At 35.2% G+C, this 20,660-nt stretch overlaps 1 protein-coding gene and 1 long non-coding RNA gene across 2 annotated transcripts; both read right to left on the bottom strand.

Moving 5' to 3' along the window:
- Positions 1-364: 364 nt before the first annotated feature.
- On the bottom strand, positions 365-3,891 carry LOC18017687 (putative F-box protein At5g52620). Its single transcript, XM_006401740.2, has 2 exons — positions 3,845-3,891; positions 365-1,565 (listed from the first exon to the last, which is right to left on the bottom strand). Exons 1-2 carry the CDS (start codon positions 3,889-3,891, stop codon positions 365-367), a joined length of 1,248 nt encoding a protein of 415 aa, XP_006401803.2.
- Positions 3,892-10,198: 6,307 nt separating this feature from the next.
- LOC112086676 lies at positions 10,199-10,680 on the bottom strand. The gene is made up of 2 exons (XR_002899542.1): positions 10,634-10,680; positions 10,199-10,525 (listed from the first exon to the last, which is right to left on the bottom strand). It is a non-coding gene; the product is annotated as an uncharacterized LOC112086676 (long non-coding RNA).
- Between the last annotated feature and the right edge of the window lie 9,980 nt (positions 10,681-20,660).

Below are 20,660 nucleotides of genomic sequence, written 5' to 3'. Positions count from 1 at the left end.
CAAAATAGTTGTTCGGCCGTGCATGCCCAACACTACTAGTGCATATAAGAAGTGGATAATAATTTAATATCCAACATGTCAATTTAAATGTGGTTCAATTCAGTGTGGGTTAGTATATAGTTTTTAAGAGAAAATAATCTATACTTCGTTTTTAAACATTTTTTTTTTTTGAAAACTGCTTAAGTGGGCCAATAGGAAAGTGAAACCCTTCTCTAGGATCAAACATTATTTTGCTTTCAAAGTAACGTGCAACATACTGTAACTGGGGGCTCGAGAAGAAAACATGGAGAAGAAAAATGGCAAGCCAACAAAATAAAAGAGCTCACAGAAAACCTGCAAACTTGAGACAAAACTAATCAAGACTCTATTTCATAAACTTGAGATCTTCTGTATAGTCTACAAAGGTGTAAACTTTAGCACAACACCCACCAAAACCTTGGATTCCTACTTTTGTTAGAGTGTTCCTTTCGGGATTGAAGTAGAAAACAAAGAAGCATTTAGATGTATAGTCCATGGAAAAAATAATTTCACCAGTAGTAGTCACTCCAGCGAGTGAAACATCGCCCTCAACCACTACATTTGCCGGAAAAGTGTACTTAAGTTGCAACCATTCTTGTTTCTTGGCATCCTCTAGGATACACAAACACAACCTAAGGCCACATATAGGCTTTATATAATCTGGACCTTCCCAATGCCAACTAATCACGCCTAGTTTACCCTTGTAATTTATCAGTTTAGTACTACTTGAATAAGATGGATACCTAGCGCGTGGATAATTAAGAAAGCTAAGCTCCTCATGCCTAACATCAAAGCAAGCTATCTTTTCCACTTCAATGGTTATGCAAGCTTGGTAATACAAAACCCCATCGATGCATATCCCTTCACTTGTAGGATAATGGTTAAGTAATTTGATATTCCTCCATGACAATTTTCCAGTTGATGGTAATGTCAGAATCTGCCCCTCTTCCTTTCGTGAGCCACGAAGCGAAGTGCTTATGGTCAGTACCTTGTATTGTTTGCCAATCGAATCATATCCTAAAAAGCTAGTCCAAGTGCTTATCCTTGTCAGTTTAGGTAATGTCTGGTTCTGTCCCGTGCTAGGGTTACATATCACTGGCACTTCAACTGATTTATCCTTCTTTGAGAACCGAATACTTGGGAATAAGACCAAGCCAGAGACAGGCCCAGAGATTTTTGGGCATCTGTTGCCAGGGAACACCATCTGAAGATCGGCGTCAAGTGCAAAACGAGGCTTCTTATCTGGATTCTGCGGCTGAGGCGATGAGAAGAACCACCACTCACGGTAATATTCCACGGCGAATAAGAGACGTGGCCGAGTCGAGGACCTGGTGAGGAACAAGTCAGTGAAATCTGGACGGCTAAGCATGGACGCGTAGAACTTGGATGCGAGACCAAACGTAGCGACTGACTTAGCAGACGATCTCGATAGTATCTCGAGGATGATATCCATTGGAAGGTGATCCGAGTTTTGCTTTCTCTTCTTCAGTTCTTCATCGAGTTTTCTTTTCTCTTCTTCATCGAGTTTGAAGAAGATGGTGTCTTGGCTGTATAATTTAGGGTTTTTAAGGGAAATCTCTCTCGCTCCAAAAAAAAAAAAAAAAAAAGTCGAAGATCGAATGGAGTTAGTAAAAATATTGAGAGTCGTAAAATATAGGAAAAGTAATTGGACATGTATATATGGGCTTAATTAGACCATGTTTAATGGAGCAACTCTAAAGAGATACTTAACTACTATTTAACTATTATTTTGACACCTGTTTCATAAGCAGCGGAGTTTAAACCTTTTCTTTAAACGTTGATTCTTTCATTATTGTATTAATTGGATTATTTCTTTTTTTTTTTAAAAAAAACACATAAGCACTCTTGTGAAGCGTTCCCGTAGAACATGCTCTAAGTTTGATTACAAGAACCCAATTAGCAAGTGAACAGTATCATAACAATAAACAAAACATTCTGCGATCAAGTAAAGTTTTTTATAAAAAAAATCCCAAAGTAGAAGAAAGAAGAGAATGTAACTTAGCGTATCAAGTTTGGCTTTATACAGAGATGTTAAACAGGTCAATCCGCATCCAAATAGCCTGATTTTATGCGGTTTTAATTTTTTTTGGATTTAGCGAGCTGACCCATCATGAGCTGCGGTCCTAAATTGATGTGTCTAAGTCCGACCCGCCTATATTTTATGGTTTTGCGGGCTAACCCGCAAATTCATACTTATCTTCTTCTTTTGAAAGTTCTTATGACATTTAAACTTGTAGAACCAGAAAATCTGCAAGAGGAGAATAAAGTTTTGCTCGTAACTGAATCACAATATGCAAAAGAAACAAGACTAAAGAAAATTCTAGTCAAAGTAAATTCGATGAACAAATAAACAAATTTGATAAACCTCTTATACAAAACTTCTAGCCCGAAGATGCCATAAAATTTGAAAAATCAATTAAACTGTAAGAATAGACACTTAATTTTAAAAATCAAATAAATGAATTACAAATAATGATACACATCAAAACTGGTAATTTAAGCTACAAAACCATCAAGATACAAGCAACAAGACATTCACATATAAAATCAAAGAAAAATAGATGAACAAAGCTTATTTGATAGTCCAGCGTGCAAACTAATGTGATTCTCAAGCAAAACTATTTATCAATTCAAGATTTAAGTGATACTAAATTACCTTTGCACTGTGGACAAAATAAAAATCACTTCCATGATATAGTCGATGAGCAAAACCAACACTTGATCAATCTCATTTTTTTCCTTTTTTAAAATCTTATAAGAAGAATACAGATGAATTAAAAAAAAAAGTAAACTTATGACATTAAACTGAAATTGAAACCCTAAAAAAAATACTAGCTCTTGGTTTAGAAGACAACGACCAGATTTTCTTCCAAATTCAAAATCCAATCACAGAATCTGAATCGAATTGAATGTAAAACACATACTAGTTTGATGATTCTTTGATCTCGTTGAAAAGAAGCTATCACAAAGCCCAATAGCTGAATTGTATGACTCCACTAGGCTTTGATTCACTCCATGAAACGACTACTTTGAAATCCACCGATTAAAGATGACAAAATACTTCACTTTTCGAGCTTTACAAAAAAAAAAAATTAAATTCGGCGGGTTGGACTGCAAACCCGTAGATCCACTCTGACCCGAGCCGCAAAACCCAACTTCCACACAGGTTTGGACCGTGAAACCCACATTTTATTTGGACAAATTTTATGGAAGCCAAGCCCGCACCGCTGCGGTTCTACTTGGGCTGAACCCGCAGGTCAGAGCCCAATTTGACTTTTCTACATACAATATCTTTCTCTACACGTAATAGCCATATTCTCCATTAATATGCTTGACTTCATTATATCTCACTGTATGCTAGCGGATCTAGTAAAGTAGTGGGGTCAAGTGCACCCTACTCTTTTTTTTTTTTAGATATTTAGACAAATTCAATTAAAATAAATTCAATTTAGTGATAAAATAAAAAAGTTGCCTCCAACTAATAATTTATGCCCCCAACTAAATTTTTTTTGGATCCGCCACCAGCTTGTTAGTAACTGCATAGACGAAAGAGGATAAACTTTCACCTTTAGTATATAATCACCAGCAATGTATTTGAATCAAGCGCACATGAGCCAGTTATATTGGCGAAAGAATACAAAGGACACCACTTAATGCAGTATCAAATCCGATATAGTGTAGACGATCCATCACTCCTTAACAAGAGACTTTTCATGATAATTAGTATTCACTCTTATTGTCGATAAAAGCATTTACACATCATATATATGAAAAATAATCGGGGACTGCCGGACTGGCTACTGACCGGAAATCTGAGTGTTTGCTATCGTCTCTCGAGTTTGTTGCATTCATAGCCCCGATCCAGTATATTGTTGAAGCTAAGCTAGTAAAGTACTTCCTAAAGAATTCAGCTATCCTCGTAGGCCTCTGTCTCCGGCGGAAGCGGAGGACTTTCCATTTGTGATTTTAACTTGTAAGAGTTAAGAGACGTTTTGATGAGTGTAGCACTACAAGAAAACATGCCATATTCTTACGAAAATTCCTACGAATGTATTTGGTAGGAATATTTTTCACCAATTTTTTACGCAATTATGACGAAAAATAAAAGTGGTAGGAAATAGGTAAGAAATTTCCTACGAAAAGAAAATGTCAAAAAGTGGTAGGAGATATCCAACCAATAACCTACAAAATTTATATTCGTAGAAAATACGGTCAAAATTTGGTAGGAAAGTTGTAGGATCCAATTGACTGTTACACTGGTGGAAATTTCGTAGGAAATTGTCCTATGGATTTCCTATGAAATATTATTTGTAAAAAAATCGTAGGAATTTTGTAAGAAAAGATGTCTTTTTGTTTGTCCCACATCGAAAAGTTAAGAATTTAGATGAAGAAACTGCACTATAAAAAGACCAAAATTAAAATTTTCTACGGATTTTCTACGTAATAGAGTTTGTAGAAAAAATCGTAGGAATTTTGTCCCACATCGACAATCTAAGTTAATTTGGGTGAAGAAGTTGCTCTATAAATAAGAGTCTTCACCTTCTCTCCCTCTACTTAATAATTATTTAGTCAAATTTTAGGCTCATAGTAATTAAAGAATTTATTTTGTTTTTTGTATATATTTCATTAATCAAATTTATAATTAATTTGTATTTTAAATTAAATTCAATTTCCGATATTAATTTAGTTTTTTATTTTTATAAAATTATATTGGTAGGAAATTGGTAAGAAATTAGTAGTAAAAGATTAGTAAAAAAAATCGTAAGAAATAGGTAAGTGATGTTTCGTAGGAAATTGGAAAGAACACTAATCGATAGAAAATGATAGTAATTTGGTAGGAAAGTATTACTAAAATTTCCGTAGAAAAACTATCCTACCAACATTTTCGTAGGAAATTTCCTACTATTTTCTTACGTTTTACAATTTCCGACGGCCGATTTCCTATGACAAAATTTCGTAGGAATTTGATAAGAAAGGGCTGTTTCCTACGTTTTTTTGACGATATTTTCCGTAGGTTTTCGGCATGTTTTCTTGTAGTGTAGTGAAGGAGATTTTAATTACATATGTTTTTTTTTTTTTTTGCAATGATGTATATTTTGGAGTTTAATGTTGTAACTTGTAAGCCAAAAGCTTCACATTTTCAGTTTTTTTTTTTTCAAATTTTAAATTGTCTGCTTTTTCTTTTATTGTTTTGGAATAACGGTTTTGGATATTTGCAGTCTAGTCAACTTAATTAATGAATTTAATTAAATAAAACAAAATACAACTTTTTTTCTTGGTCGAATAAAACCCTACCACAACATAACAACATAATTTAAATAAACTAAACTTTAATAATTTTTTTTCAAAAAACTTAACTTGCCTCACACACAGCTCTTCTTGTGGCCTCGTCAATTTCATACCTAAATCCTACAACTTTAGCTCTTCTGCTCTGGGATTCCTTCTTTCAAGCATTATATTTATCAAAGGCCAATAAAGCAGCTGCAAACTTCTTCATTTGATCATCATCCTCCGCTTCACAGGCTTCCAATAAGAGAGTTTTGTATCTCTTTTCCCTTTCCACATCTACTTCGAACAAATCATTTTCTGATACTTTAAGATTCTCTGGAACTTATTCAAGGGACCTCTGTTTTGTGGAATTTTCACAGATTTTGATTGTGACGTGCGCTTAGGTGAGCAAGAGCGTCCAGTCTTGGGCTTCCTCGCTAAGACACTTCGTCTAAGCCTAGTGTCGTGTGTAGCAATACGAAGCCCAGAAGTGGTATAAAAACAAAAAAATCACAATTCACAAAATATTAATAATATCATCGTCCAAATTTTATACAAAATCTGTAATAATTTACAATATCCAAAATAAATAAAAATGATAGTAAACAACAAAAGTTTCATAAAAAAACATAAATTTTTCCTATTTTTTTTTTTTTACAAAAACTTTCAAAACCAAGATTTTTGTGATTAGAGAGTTTTGTGTCCATCTGTTGCTGTTGTTGAGGAAAGTATCTCTCGATGTTTAACAAAATCAAATTGTTGATAGGGTTTATAAAGTCTTATAATTGATTTTATAAATACGTATGGGTTTTTATAAGGGTTTATAAATGGGGTTATAAATTGTGGAGAAGATTTTGACTAAACACATGAGCGTTTAGGTTCCTTAATCTTATTGGTTGCTGTTGTTGAGGATGATGATGGCGATGAAGATGTTGCTAATGATTATTTTAAGGCTGATGCGGCATGAAAGAGTTGAAGGTAATAGTGTAAGTTCATTTCATTAAAAGGTATAATAGTAAAAGTGTAATTAATAGGATGGTATTTTTGATTGAATTTTTAAGTTGGATAGTTTTGATAAGAGGTACTGTATATGGTATTTTAAAAAATTTCTCAAAAGTTAGTTATTTCGGTGACGGATCCAATAAATAATTCATAAATGTATTTTTAAAGATCATTTTTTTTTTAATTCCCACCTTTAAAGTTAGCAAAAAGGAAGTCAAAACCATAAAATCGATACAAATATTTCTCTTTTTCTTTTTCTAGACATCATATTTTCAATTATTCCTTTGAAACTTCAATCCATTTCCTCTGCTTTTTAACTTGCTGAGAAATTAAATGAATAAGATTGAGTACTTCTAAATAGTTTTGAAATTTGAACACCTGAGTTAAGTCCCTATGCAAAAAAAATATTGAAATATATAACCCTAAAGTCAACATCATCTGTTATCTATTCTGTTTAGTGACCAATGATGTTTTTACATACAAGCAGGACCGGCCCACACCAATTGCTTCAGGGCAACCATAAGGCTCTAATTTTTGGGGCAACAAAAAAAGCCCAAATTTTTTTATAAGTATGTGTAAAAATTTTATCCCACATCTACCAAGATTAAAAAATGGGAAGGAAAAATTGTCTATAAATAAGAGTCATTATCCCTATCAAATATTTTATAAAAAATCGATTTTGGCTTCAAAAAATCGATTTTGAGCTTAAAAAAATCGATTTTAGTTTAAAAAAATCGTTCTGGACTTCAAAAATTCGTTTCTGTGCTTAAAAAAATCGATTCTGAGTTTTTAAAAAATCGATTTTAAGTTTAAAAAATTAAAATTTTTCAAAACAAATTATGTTTCAATGATATTTTATATTATTTTAATATATATTTAAAAATATGCTGCAAAACAAAATTTCGATTAAGGGCATCATTTTTACCGGACGCTTTAGACGTCAAATCACTTTGGGCCGGCCCTGCATACAAACATTGTCGTTCAATCTGCTTTTCCCGAAGCGGGTTTCAGTTTGATTTGGTAGAGTTTTGGCCATAACTTCCCAGTTCATGCTGTCGATCCAAAATCAAATCAAATATAAAAAGTTATGAGTAGTAGACCCAAGCGAAGTTACCAACGAGGCGTTGTTTTTCGCCATCTCATGCTATGTCCTGGAGAAGAAAGTAAGACATTGTAACGGAGGGCCAACTGATTTGTACGCAAGGAACATAAAAACGAGATATATGGTTTAAGGGGAAAAAGGAGCAAAAATCCTCTAAATATCCAGATTTCAACAATCATTGCCTGGAAAGGAACCAGATCAGTGCCATTAGTACACTGATTCATCTAAAAATGGGACGTGAACAAGAAACAAAACCTTAACTCGGGAAGCAGTATTCATCCAAGCAGCGACCCGTCTTTAGGTGATATTCTAGCAATACAATCTGACTGCAAGAAGATGGATTCACTTCAGCTGTAAAATCTTTTCACTTCAAAACCATTCTTTTGTTTTTTCTTTTCATTACAAGAACCCAAATAGCAAAGGAACTTTTGTAGTGAAAATCCAGATTGAAATCACGAAAATAAATAACAATAAAATAAATGCTTATTTAAGAAAAGCGAAAAAATCGAGACTTTGAAAAACGATTGAAAACAGACGAAGCACGGAGTTGAGCTATGATCTCTTTTCTTAACTCAATAAATCGCCGGTATTGTGTGACCGTATGAAGCGACTTTTGGAATCTCAGGATACAACTGTGATGAGACTATTAATGCAACATCCATAATAAAATCTACGAACGGAAATTATGAATCAATTGAAATTTGTAGTTAGAGGAGAAATTACTTTTTTTAGTGCCAAAAAGTATGTTAAATTTTTGTAATCTATTTAGTCTTCTACGGTTGAAAAGTGTTTTTTGGTTTCAAATTTTTTTTTTATTTGTTTCAAAAACATGTTAAAGTACTTGTTTTGGAAATTCCTTTCTAAATGTAAAGTAAATATTTTCTAGAGAATTTTGGATTAACCTGGAGTAAACATTTCTCAAATTTTAAAATACGTATACATATGATGTCATATATATTATAAGCTAAGTAAAAATTTCGTTTGAATTTATTTTAAATTTATTTTAAAAAATAGAAAAACAAAGAAAATTGTTTAAATCTAAAATATAAAAGCACGATTATAATATATAAGTTGTACTATTAAAAAAAAATTTAAATACATGATTTTATCTGATAATAAGTAACTCCCCTCATTAAAAAAAATTGGTCAACACTCTTAAACTGGTTTAAATTAAGTTTGTTAAAAATTGCATAAAATATCATACCAATTATCATCAACAATTCAGTTTCTTTACAGATTGGGTCGTTTAGTATTGTAGATTTGTTTTGGGCTAAATTCCGAGTTCAAACACCGTTCTAGGTTTTCCAAAAAAAAAAAACACACCCTCCTCCTCTTATTTCTGTGTTTTCATATACAATTTAATTAGGTTAGGATTAGCAGTTGTTTCTTTTGTTTTTTTTTTTCTGTCATCTTTGTCTAGGTATTAAATTATTTATACTTATTATCGATGGAACTGATCGTTTTTTGGTTGTTTGATTGTTGTAGGTAACTACCTTCAGACGTTCCTTTACTTTTGCTACTCAGAAGGTCGTCTTTGAACTGACCATTTGTTTTTTCTTCTCAGCCATCTACGTCTAGGTATTTCAGAGGTGTATGCATTGTTTCGTTTCGTTTTTGGGTATCGGTTTCTTAAATGCTCTTCAGACTTTTATCTCTATCTTTTATCAAAAAAAAAAATAAGTCTCTGATGCAAGATTCTTTGGAAGTAGTAATATGTGTCATCATGATGATGACGAACCCAGAATGAAGGTGAGGAATGTGTGCAGCTTAGGATCTCCAGTTTATGAAGGCGAGTCACTTCTTGCAAAAGGCTCTTCAGAAGGGAGGGATACATATGGGCTCACACCAGAAGAGGGTAAGCTCAGTACATTTATATAATAGATAGAGACAACTTCATATAATTCCTGATCTTCTCTAGACGATAACTTCACCATGGTTGAAGTTTCAGGTGAACTGATCAACAACTTTCTGAGAAATAATCTCAGCCAGTTAACTATTACTGGGTGAGTGATGGTATTGTTTGCTTAGGAGGGTTTTCTGTAATTTTGTTTTTTTTTAATCTCTAAATTAGTTGATAATGAAATCATTCAGAATCTCTTACTTGCAAGAAGAACTTATAGAAATTGAACTTTGTGTCTTCTTTGGCAACAATCTTCTACACCTTACTGAAGGTTATTATTACTTATACGTAAAGCTGTACTTTTTTCCCCATAATCAGGAAGTGTTTTTAGAGCAGTTGATACATAACAGTTTAGAAGGTTAATTGTGTTTTGATCCTTATTTTCTACTCTAATTTTGCAGCATGATAATGCACTATATAATTTGGTTACTGATGAAGGCTACCTGAACGAGCGAGATTTGTTTTGGGAGAAATTAAACCAGGTATTTACGAATCATGTATCAGTTATCCTTGTAAAATGAAGATTGATTTTGTGTTATATTCAAAGCATCTTAATTGTTATTCCCTATGGTGTTTGGCTTCAAAAATTTCAGGTTAATGTGCGACTCTTTTCTTCGTGAATGGTGACTTCAAGGTCTTCAAGTGTGACAGTAGCAAATGGGATCAACAGAATGCAGTCAGTAATACCGCGGTATGGACACTCCTCTCCTATTTCTGGATTTTTTTTCTTTCTAAATTTCGTCGAATTTACTAATTTTGAAATCCTTTTCTTTTCTTCATCAGGATTATATCTTTGGCATCAACAGCTCATCAAAAGAAGGCATGGAGATCGAGTAAACATCTCCTACTTTCTAATTAAACACTCATCTGTTTTTAGACCATTTTTCACTTTCTTTTTAAATCTAACATTTTTCAAAGTTCATATATGGTTTCTATGGTAAAATGCAGCCTGGATCTTAAAATGGCGATGGACCTACGCTTTATTAGCTGCTTGCTTGTAATGAGAGTTGCCTCTTCTTATTCGGATATTAGAACCTTCAACGCTTTGTGTTTGGTTTCTGCTACTGGCAATGCATATGTTGATGCCTTTCGGCATATTGATCAAAAGCTTGGCCAGAACGACTTCTCTGCTTCCTTTTGGTTCGGTTAAAATCTCTGGTTTTGACCTTATGCTTGGTTCCTACGAAATTGTGGCCGCTCATTATCTCAAATTTCTGCAAAAGAATAATAATATAAAAGACTATTTGATTAACAATTTTTATAATACAATTGTATTTTACCATATTTATTAATTTCCCTCATTTTTATAATTTTGGTCCTACCAGAAGTGTTGAAATGTTAACCAGTCTGCATTTTTCTGTGGAATTGCTTCAGAATTTTCCTGCAAATTTACACATTCGTAAGTGATGTTATTTGTTAGAAACTGCTGACAAAAAAAAAATAGAAACTTACGTCTTCTGCGCAAGTAGCTTGCAAACCCTTAATTAAGTTTCCTAATCTCAAACCAGATGATCGATCCCTTAATTGCTGATGTTGCTGTCATTATTAAAAAAAATTACTTTATAACGAAAAGGAAAAGGAAAAAAACGGTTTGGATGTTAAAGATGGGTCTGATTCTTTGCCTGATTTGTACTGTCCTCGAGAAAAATAGAATAAAAGCTTTTTTCTAAGGAAAATTGTTTTTTTTTCCTTAGAAGATTAAAACATTACTTAATCGGTACTCAATAGTTTAAAAGATAAAATTTAAAAGACCAAGACGTTAGTCAAGAATCCAGGAAGCTTATTGTGATTGTATGTAGTCTTATAAAAGGATTGTTTACCTAAACTCTCGAAAATCATAGTTATAATATAAACTATGTACATCTTGTGATCAAATATAAGTAAACTATATATATTTTGGGATAGTTTACCTACACTCTAAAAATTAATAAAAATTAATACTTATTATATTAATACTTATTATACAATCTAATGTATATAATTAGATATGTGAAAGTAAACAAATAAGAAAAAAACGATGAAGAATAAAAAAGAAATAAAAGATAAAGAAAAAACTAGAAGAAAAAAAAAGTCAGAGTAGACGAAAATATAAAAAAAGTTGAAGAAAAGAAAGAATAAGATCAGCAAGGAAGATCAAACACTTTTTGTGGCAGGCAGTGTCCGGATGTGTTAGTGTGAGTAACAACCTTGCAAATCGTCATTGTAGAACCGATCGATTCTGTCCCAGATGTGGAGCACATGTTGAATCTATCAATCATCTTCTCTTTGAATGTCTTCCAGCGGTTCAGACATGGGCTTTATCAGGGATTCCGTCTAGTCCGGGTTCATTCCCGTGTGATTCTTTATACAGAAATTTTGATCATCTCCTTTGGCACGCAAAGGAAGAAGGAACAATGGAGAATTCCCTAGATGCATTCCCGTGGATAATCTGGTATATCTGGAAAGTTAGAAACGACAAAGTATTTAATAGTAAAGAAACCTCCCCCATGGACACTCTGCATATTGCCACCAATGAAGCAGAAATTTGGAAAGTTGCACAAATTGCCTCTCATGTAGGAGAAGAAAGTGTTAATGAGCCGGATCTTTCCCAAAATGTTGTGAGTAACAGTCCAAGAGCTCAATGCCAGATTGATGCCTCATGGGCAAGCGAGGATCCCAGGTTTGGGGGTGGTTGTGTCATTGAGCTAATGGATGGACAAAGATATTTTGGCACCTTTGCGAAGGAAAAAACCATATCTCCCCTTCATGCTCAATTTACTACGTTGCTATGGGCCACAGAAGCTGTCCTGCAGATAGGAGAAGTGTCAATGGCATTTGAATCAGACTGTCTCCAAATGGTTAAGATGATCGAGGATGAAGAAGAATGGCCTGCCTTGGCTTCGGAAATTGATGAATATTATCATTTGAAGTCTTCTTTTGTTCACTTTACTATTTCTTATATCCCTCGTACTTTAAATGTCTGTACTGACTCCCTTGCAAAAGGGGCTCGAGCCCGTGGTTTTGCATTTTCCCATGTAAACCCTGGAAAATAAGGAGAAGATGGACATCACACTACAGTGAAAAAGAATAAAGAGAAGACGATGAGGATATTAGAGTTAAAGAACAAAAAAGAAAAAAAAAAGATTATGAAGAAAACAATGTAAAAGAAGAAAAAAAAACGGAAGACAAAAAAGACAAAGTTAAAAATTAAAAGGTGAAGAGCAAAAGAGACAAAAAAAAAACAAAAGATAAAGAATTTGGATAGGACAAAAAAGACCAGGAAGAAGTAAGAATAAAAAGATGAAGAAAGGCTAACTAAATTGAAAATAAGGAGATAAAAATGATGAAGAACTCAAAGAATACAAAATGATGAAGAAGAAATTAACGGCGATGAAAAATAAGTCGAAAGATATGAGAAAGAAAAAAAAACTAAAAGATAAAGAAGAAAGAAGAAAAATTAGGACAAAAAGATGATGTTGAAAAAAAAGAAAAAAAAAGAAGATGAATAATTTGAAGAAGAAAAAGCATACTACCAAAAAGATTGTTTATCTAGGAGATACGAACCGATAAGAATGATAGATAATTTCCATAAAACAGAGATAAATTATTGGCTGTAGAGAATGAAGCATTAATATAATCCATAAATTTAATGTATACAAATAATAACTAATTTATAGATGATATTTAACATAGTATCAAAATTACACCTGCGTTATGATAACATGGTTCTGTATCTGCACTTGCAATAAAGATATTAACTGATAAGAAGGAAAGACAATTCCCGTAAAACAGGAAGAGAGTTCAAGATTAATTAAGATATGAAACTTAATATGGTATCCGATCTAAGCTACTAAATAGATTATTTACCTATGCTCTCATGTCATCGTTTTATGCTAACACTAACAAAAAAATAAGAACCGACAAGAAAGAGATACAGTTTTCTTTGGAAAAAAAGTTCTGGATAGGGTGAACAAAAATTTAAATATACTCATAAATTTAATATATACAATAACAAACCGACAAAAAGAGTAATAATTTCAGCAAAACAAAGAGAATTGCTGATTAGTTATAATAAAAAGTTCAAATAATTCATTGAATAATGATTATTTTAAAGATTAATCTTAACATGATTTTAAAACAATCAAAATAGTTTTTTTAGTTATTGTAATTACTTGATGAAACTTTGCGCGGGCAAACACCTAGTTTTTTTTGTTATACGCGATAGTAATGGGTAATTCCGACAAAAAAAAATTATAGTTCATGTATTACAACTCAAAATCGCAAACCTGGAGTAAACATTTCTCAATTTTAGGGTTCTTACCCTTATGTTTGCTGATTCGATTTGCTCGGTTTAGGGTCTTGCTCAGTTTTTTTTTTTTTTTTTGAAATCTTTGATTGGAAAACTGAATCTAGGCTACGGATTCGCTGATTCTGTGTTTTGATTTTGATTTTGACTGTCTACGTCATCACCTTGGTTTAGAATTGTGTTCTACCTAGAGATTCCAGTAAACAATTTTTGCCGTTGTGAATTCTGATTAATTCGTTTAGCGAAATCAGAAGCTCACTCTGTTTTGGTGGTAACATATGCCTAATTGGGAGCTGAGCTCCGATCCACTAGAAAAGGACTCTCAGAGCCTTTCGTGGAGGTGGAGGATGTAGAAGCCAAAGACCTTAATTTATTCAGAAGTGCATTGCGCAACCCAAAGGCTACACCTTCTGCAGCCGAGCTTCTTCGTGACCCATTCTTTGATAATGACAATAATCCTAGTGTTTCTTTATGATGAGATACAATGACTACTTTAGTTTTGTTTCTGTCTTATTGTTGAAGTTGAAATCCTTGATTGAATCTTCAACAAGAAGAGAAGGAGATATCAGTGAAAAGGAAAAGAAAGAAGAAGCGCAAAGCAAAGAAGAAGCGATGTCGTGTGTCTCGTAGAAGGAAGAAGAAGAGAAAAGTCAACAAGAAGGAAGCAAAGTCAACAAAAGAAGAAGTTGGGCTTTGTGTGGTTTTGTCCTAAAGAGAGTAATGAGCTGCAGGATAATTAGGCCCAAAAGAAAGAGTAAAGAGTGAAAGAGAGAAAGAGAGAAAGAGAGAAAGAAACCAAACCAGAGTGAATGAGAGAGAAAGAGGAGAATGTCAACATGGTCTGAGAGAGAAAGAGGAGAATGTCAAACAAACCAAATCAGTAAAAGCTGAGGTTGATGATTCTAGAAACCAAACAAGCCACTAAGGTTGAGATTCAAGGAGCCAAACTACTAAGGCTAAAAAAGCTAAGGTGATGACTCAAGGAAGAGCCAAACAGACTACAGTAAGAGAAGCTGAGGTGATGGTTCAAGAGTCAAAAAGGTCCAAAGCTAAATTGGTTCTAAAAATCAGAAGAAACAAATTGGTGTTCAAAGAGGACACCAAGCAAAGAAGAAAACATGTTCTGGTTAAAGTTTATGAGAAGCAGAAGTATGTGCAAGAAGTTCAGAGAATCAAACAGTCCAAGATTAAAGAAAGTCAAGGTGATGGTCAAGAGAACCAAACAGACTATGGCTAAGAAAATCAAGGTGATGATTCAAAGATCTGAAAGGCACAAGCTGGTGATCAAAGCAGAAACCAAGCAGAAGAAGAAAGCCTGCTTACCTAAGAGAGAAAGGGAGCAGAAGCTGGCTGGAGAATTAAGCCGATGAAGACGTGACGGATGCTCACGGTAATGACGAGAAGAAGATCGGGTCTGAGAAGAAAGAGAAGAAAAAGAAGAAGGAGAAGAAAGATGAGGATAAAGAAGAGTTGTCATCACCAAAGTTGGAAAATCAGAGAAGAAGAAGTAGCTCAACAAAAGTGAGCAGAAGCTGGTTGCAGAAGCAGCTGGTGGAGAAGTGAGGAAAGCTCACAAAACAGAGGAAGATTGTGAAGAAAATCAGCCAAAAGATGGCAAAAATATTCGCAAAGAAAAATGAAGATGGATCCATAGAGATTCAAATTTAAGAGGGAGCAGAGCCGGCGTACAAAATGGAGGAGGCGCCAAGGCGGTGGTTCCATTCACAAGCAGCGACGAACTTGAAGATTCAGTTTTGTCGGAGAGGGAGATCGGCGGAGAGACTGATGCTCGTCGGAGAAGAAGAATGAGAAGTGGTTACTTTTGCCGATGAAGAAAAGAAAGTCTGAGTCCGGTTAAAGATGAACAATGAGCAATGGGAATCAAATCCCTAAATAGAAAGAGGGAGTTTTCAATCAAGGATTCAAGAGGGAGTGTTGAAGTTGAAATCCTTGATTGAATCTTCAACAAGAAGAGAAGGAGATATCAGTGAAAAGGAAAAGAAAGAAGAAGAGCAAAGCAAAGAAGAAGCGATGTCGTGTGTCTCGTAGAAGGAAGAAGAAGAAGAGAAAAGTCAACAAGAAGGAAGCAAAGTCAACAAAAGAAGAAGTTGGGCTTTGTGTGGTTTTGTCCTAAAGAGAGTAATGAGCTGCAGGATAATTAGGCCCAAAAGAAAGAGTGTTTTGTTGTATAAAGCTTGGCAAAGGACCAAGTAGAGTTGCTGTTGTTATTAGAGTCTAAGTGTAGTTGTAAGAGTTGTTAGGAGTTGGTGTGGTGTAAGATGACTTGTGTAAGAGAGTCTAGGATCTAGAAGTATGGTCATGCAAGTGTGTGTGGCAAGTAGAAGAAGTAGTATAAGTATGTTGTAAAAGAAAAGGAGAAAAGCATCGATTGATAAAATAACAAAATGTAGTTCTTTAAGTTTATCTCTCTAAGCTTCTTCTTGTTTTCACTTAGAAAATGCAAACAATAACAATGAGTGAAACAGAGCAAGAACTAGAGAGAAAGAGAGGGAGATAAAAGAGAAACAAAAGAGCAAGAGTGAAGAGAGAAAGAGAGAAAGAAAACAAACATGAACAAAGGAGAGAGAGTGAAGAATGTCAACACTTATGGGTTGAGTCGATGTTTACATTTTTTGTTAGGCATCTTTTTTTCCTTTCAATTCTTTTTTTTTTGTGTTGGTTTTGTTTGATTCGACATGGAAATTACAACAGCTTTTCAGTTTAGTTTATATATTGTTTTAGGTTTTACCATTTGCAAAACAATAATTTCTTATCTGTTGAAGGATACTCGATTGCGGGATATAAGACTTTGCAAGCTTTCTAATTGTTAAGTGCAGGGCCTGATCTTTGGCCTGATTTTGTTTGATGCTCTACTAAGAAGCTTCATAATGCTTATTATAGAAAGAAGAAGAAGGAGTTAACAACAGAGAAACAGAGTGAGGAGGATAACAAAGTCTTGAACGATGATGAGCTGGCAGCTGAGCTGGACCGAGCTGAGTGAGAGGAAAGACTTTAGTGCAGAAAGAAGGTTTGACGGTTATTGACTGGAAGAGGGAAAGTCAAAAATATAAATAAAGAAAGTGAACGTTGTAATCTCTTTATGCAATTTGTATTCTTGAATCTGGAATCCAGCGATATGAGCTTGGATGGATCGAAATGAGATCCTTGTTCTTGGATACAATTTGTAATTGATTCTGTACCAAGCTTTCTTAATTCAATAAAGGAGTATATTCAGAGAGAAGAGAGATCTAAAGTCTATCATTGGTGCGGTGAAACTCGACGAATCTAACGTGATGTCGAATAGAGAAGCAACGCCGACGAATCCGGAATTCTCGGAGTATGAATCAGAACCAGCTACAGAAATCAGGGAGAGAGTCGACGTATTGCACGACGGATTAAAGAGATTGTGTGAATCGAAAGCTGAAACGGAGTCGAGAATCTCAGCTATGGACGAGAAGCTAAACGCGATGATGTCATTGATCGAGAAATTGGTTCCGAACACAAACAAAGCTGGAACGAACACATCTGATAGACCGGAATCATCGAATCCGCAATTCTAGGTAAGATCTAATCAACTGGAACAAAACCGGAGGGAAATACCGTTAGGTTATCGATCTGGAAATTTGAATGTTGCCAATAGAGAAAGTATGTTGAAAAAGATAGAAATGCCGAGCTTCGATGGTACAAGAGCGTTCGAATGGATCACAGATGTCGAACATTTCTTCTTTGTTGGTCGATGTGATGAATCAGAAAAGTTGGATTTGGTAGCGTTGAGTTTGACAGGACGAGTAAGAAAATGGTTTGGATGGGAAGTTCAACGGAATGGTTTTCGAAACTGGGAGGAATTCAAGACGAAACTACTGTCAAGATTCGCAGAATCAATCGAGGAAGATCCTGAGAAAAGATTACTTTCAATCAAACAGACCGGATCTGTTAGTGATTATGTCTCAGAGTTTGAGGAATTATCTTCGTTGGTATCAGGACTGGATGATAGATATTTGATCAGGATTTTCTACAAAGGTTTAAGTCCAGAAATGCAAGAGGTTATTCGCATGAAGGAACCAGTAAGTCTCAGAGCTCACATTGCCGCAGTGTTAAAGATGGAAACCAGTACATTTTGCAAGGTAGTAGGAGAGGTATCTCGCAATGATTACAGTACCAGTTCAGGACCTCTGGGACCAATGCGTTCATCATCCACGTACAACAGTACGAGAATCAGTCTTCCTCGTGAGACAAACTTCGGTAATAACATCACCAAAACCCCTCAAAACACAGCGGACATCAACAAGAACAAAGAGACTCAAGGGAATACCAGAACAGATTTAAGGCCGCGACAACGTTTTTCTGACTTACAACTGGATGTGGTATCCAACCCTCCATTTCCCTCGTCTTTCATTGAAAACCATGTTATCAGCGACGTCTTTTGTCGGAGAGGAAGGCGTAGAACTCTTTAATAATGACTTAGCTGCATCTACCGATAGCTCTAGAGTGCCAATGGAGATAGCACCAGTGTTGGAACAGTTTAAAGATGTCTTCGCAGTTCCAACAGGGTTACCTCCATCTCGAGACAAAGATCATGCGATTAATCTACTTCCAGGTGTGACAGCCATCTCGGTTCGTCCTTACCGTTATCCTCACGCAAGCAAAATAGTGATAAAACAAATGGTAAATGAAATGCTAACATCTGGAATCATCAGACCAAGTATTAGTCCGTTTTCAAGCCCAATTCTATTGGTGAGAAAAAAGGACTCGTCTTGGAGATTCTGTGTATATTATCAAGCATTAAACCGAGCCACCGTATCGGATCGATTAACTATTCCAGTAATCGATCAGCTTCTAGATGAGCTTCACGGTGCAACAGTCTTCTCAAAGTTAGACCTTCGTTCAGGATACCATCAAATCAGAATGAAGGAATCTGATATCGAAAATACTGCGTTCAGAACGGTGGAAGGTCATTACGAGTTCTTAGTCATGCCATTTGGTTTGAAAAACGCCCCTGCTACTTTCCAGGCGCTTATGAACTCAGTTTTCAGACAATTCTTAAGAGACTTTGTGTTGGTATTTTTTGATGATGTTTTGGTCTTCAGCAAGAACATGTCTGATCATGTGAGTCACTTAACAGCTGTTTTAAAGGTTTTTGAGGAACAGCAACTGTTTGCCAATCACAAGAAATGCTTGTTCGCTCAACCACAAGTAGAGTACTTGGGACATATTATATCCGAAAGAGGAGTAGCAACTGATGCAGTGAAAGTAGAAGCTATGCGGAAATGGCCAACTCCGAGATCAGTGAAATAACTTAGAGGATTTTTGAGTCTTACAGGATATTACCGACGGTTCATCAGAAACTATGGGAGTATTGCGAGACCACTTACAGAACTATTGAAGAAAGATCAGTTTGGTTGGTCAGAAGAGGCACAAAAAGCGTTTGATACCTTGAAAGAAGCAATGGTCACAGCTCCAGTATTAGCTCTTCCGGATTTTAACAAGGTCTTTATTGTGGAGTCAGATGCATCAGGATTTGGCTTGGGTGCAGTGTTGATGCAAGACAAACAACCGATAGCATTCTTTAGTCATGGTCTGACAGCAAGAGAACAACTTAAACCAGTATATGAAAGGGAACTCATGGCTATTGTTATGGCGATTCAAAAATGAAAACACTATCTACTGGGAAGAAAATTTGTGGTGCATACGGATCAAAGAAGCCTCAAATATTTACTGGAACAGGAGGTTAATATGGAATATCAGAAATGGCTCACAAGATTGTTGGGGTACGACTTTGAAATATTATACAAACATGGATGCGAGAACAAAACAGCGGATGGTCTTTCTCGAATAGTGAGCTCCGAACTCGAGAACACAAGCACTATGTTGCTTGCCTTGACTATGCCTTCGGTGATACAACTCCAGGATCTTTATGAAGAAATATCCAAGGATACAGACATTTAAACTCTGATTCAACAGGTATCCGAAGGGAAAGCAACAAATCAGCATTACACGGTGGTCAATGGGAAGTTATGGTATAAGAAAAGATTGGTGATTCCTAAAGAGTCATCTTTCATTCCATTGATCTTACATGAGAATCACGATGGTCAGTTAGGCAGTCATTCTGGGGTTTTGGAGACAACGAAGAGAGTTCAAATTATGTTTCATTGGGAAGGAATGCAGAAAACTGTTCAGAAGTATGTGGCAAATTGTGATATCTGTCAGAAGCATAAATACTCTACCTTAGCCCTGGCTGGTCTACTACAACCACTACCGATCCCTGACAATATTTGGGAAGACTTGTCCATGGACTTTATAGAAGGTCTACCCACTTCTCAAGGCTACCATATGATCATGGTTATCGTAGACCGTTTAAGCAAGTCACTTTGTGAGTTTGAAACATTCGTTTAACGCTGTGGATGTAGCAGCAAAGTTCATGACAGAAATAGTGCGATTACATGGTTTTCCGAAGAGCATCGTCTCAGATCGTGACAAGATTTTACTCAGTCATTTCTGGAAGGAATTATTTCGACAAGCTGGTACTAAATTGAAGTACAGTACAGCTTTACATCCCCAAACGGATGGCTAGACGGAAGTCTTAAACAAGTGTCTTGAAACCTATCTACGCTGTTTTGCTTCAGGTCATCCTCGTACATGGCATAAGTACCTTGCTTGGGCAGAGCTTTGGTATAATATGGAATTTCATACGGCTCTGAAAACCACTCCCTTTAAGGTGGTTAATGGGCGTGATCCTCCTGCTCTTATTCGTTATGAAAATGGGTCGACGAATAACTATGATGAACTTGAGGAAATGTTAAAAGAAAGGGACGAAATGCTGAAAGTGATTAAGGTGAAGTTAGAACGAGCACAACAGTTGATGAAGATTAGTGCTGATAAGAAAAGACGAGATGTGGTGTTTGAGGTTGGAGATTGGGTGTTTTTGAAACTTAAACCATATAGGCAGCAAACGGTGGTGCGTCGTTTTTGTCAAAAGTTGGCCGCCAAGTATTTTGGTCCTTACCAGATATTGGAGAAAGTGGGTAAAGCAGCCTATCGACTTGACTTACCCAGCGAATCAAAAA

Source organism: Eutrema salsugineum, unplaced genomic scaffold (assembly GCF_000478725.1).
Source record: "Eutrema salsugineum unplaced genomic scaffold, Eutsalg1_0 scaffold_2, whole genome shotgun sequence".
Lineage (NCBI taxonomy): Eukaryota > Viridiplantae > Streptophyta > Magnoliopsida > Brassicales > Brassicaceae > Eutrema > Eutrema salsugineum.
Note: the sequence above shows the minus strand (reverse complement) of the source record. Positions and strands in the feature narration are given on the sequence as shown.

Bases quoted from the DNA above. Each gene is read 5' to 3' on its own strand.
- LOC18017687 (XM_006401740.2), bottom strand. From the start codon at position 3,891: ATGAATGCAACAAACTCGAGAGACGATAGCAAACACTCAGATTTCCG. The intron at 1,566-3,844 runs GTCAGTAGCCAG...TAAATTATACAG, and splicing joins AGCAAACACTCAGATTTCCG to CCAAGACACCATCTTCTTCA.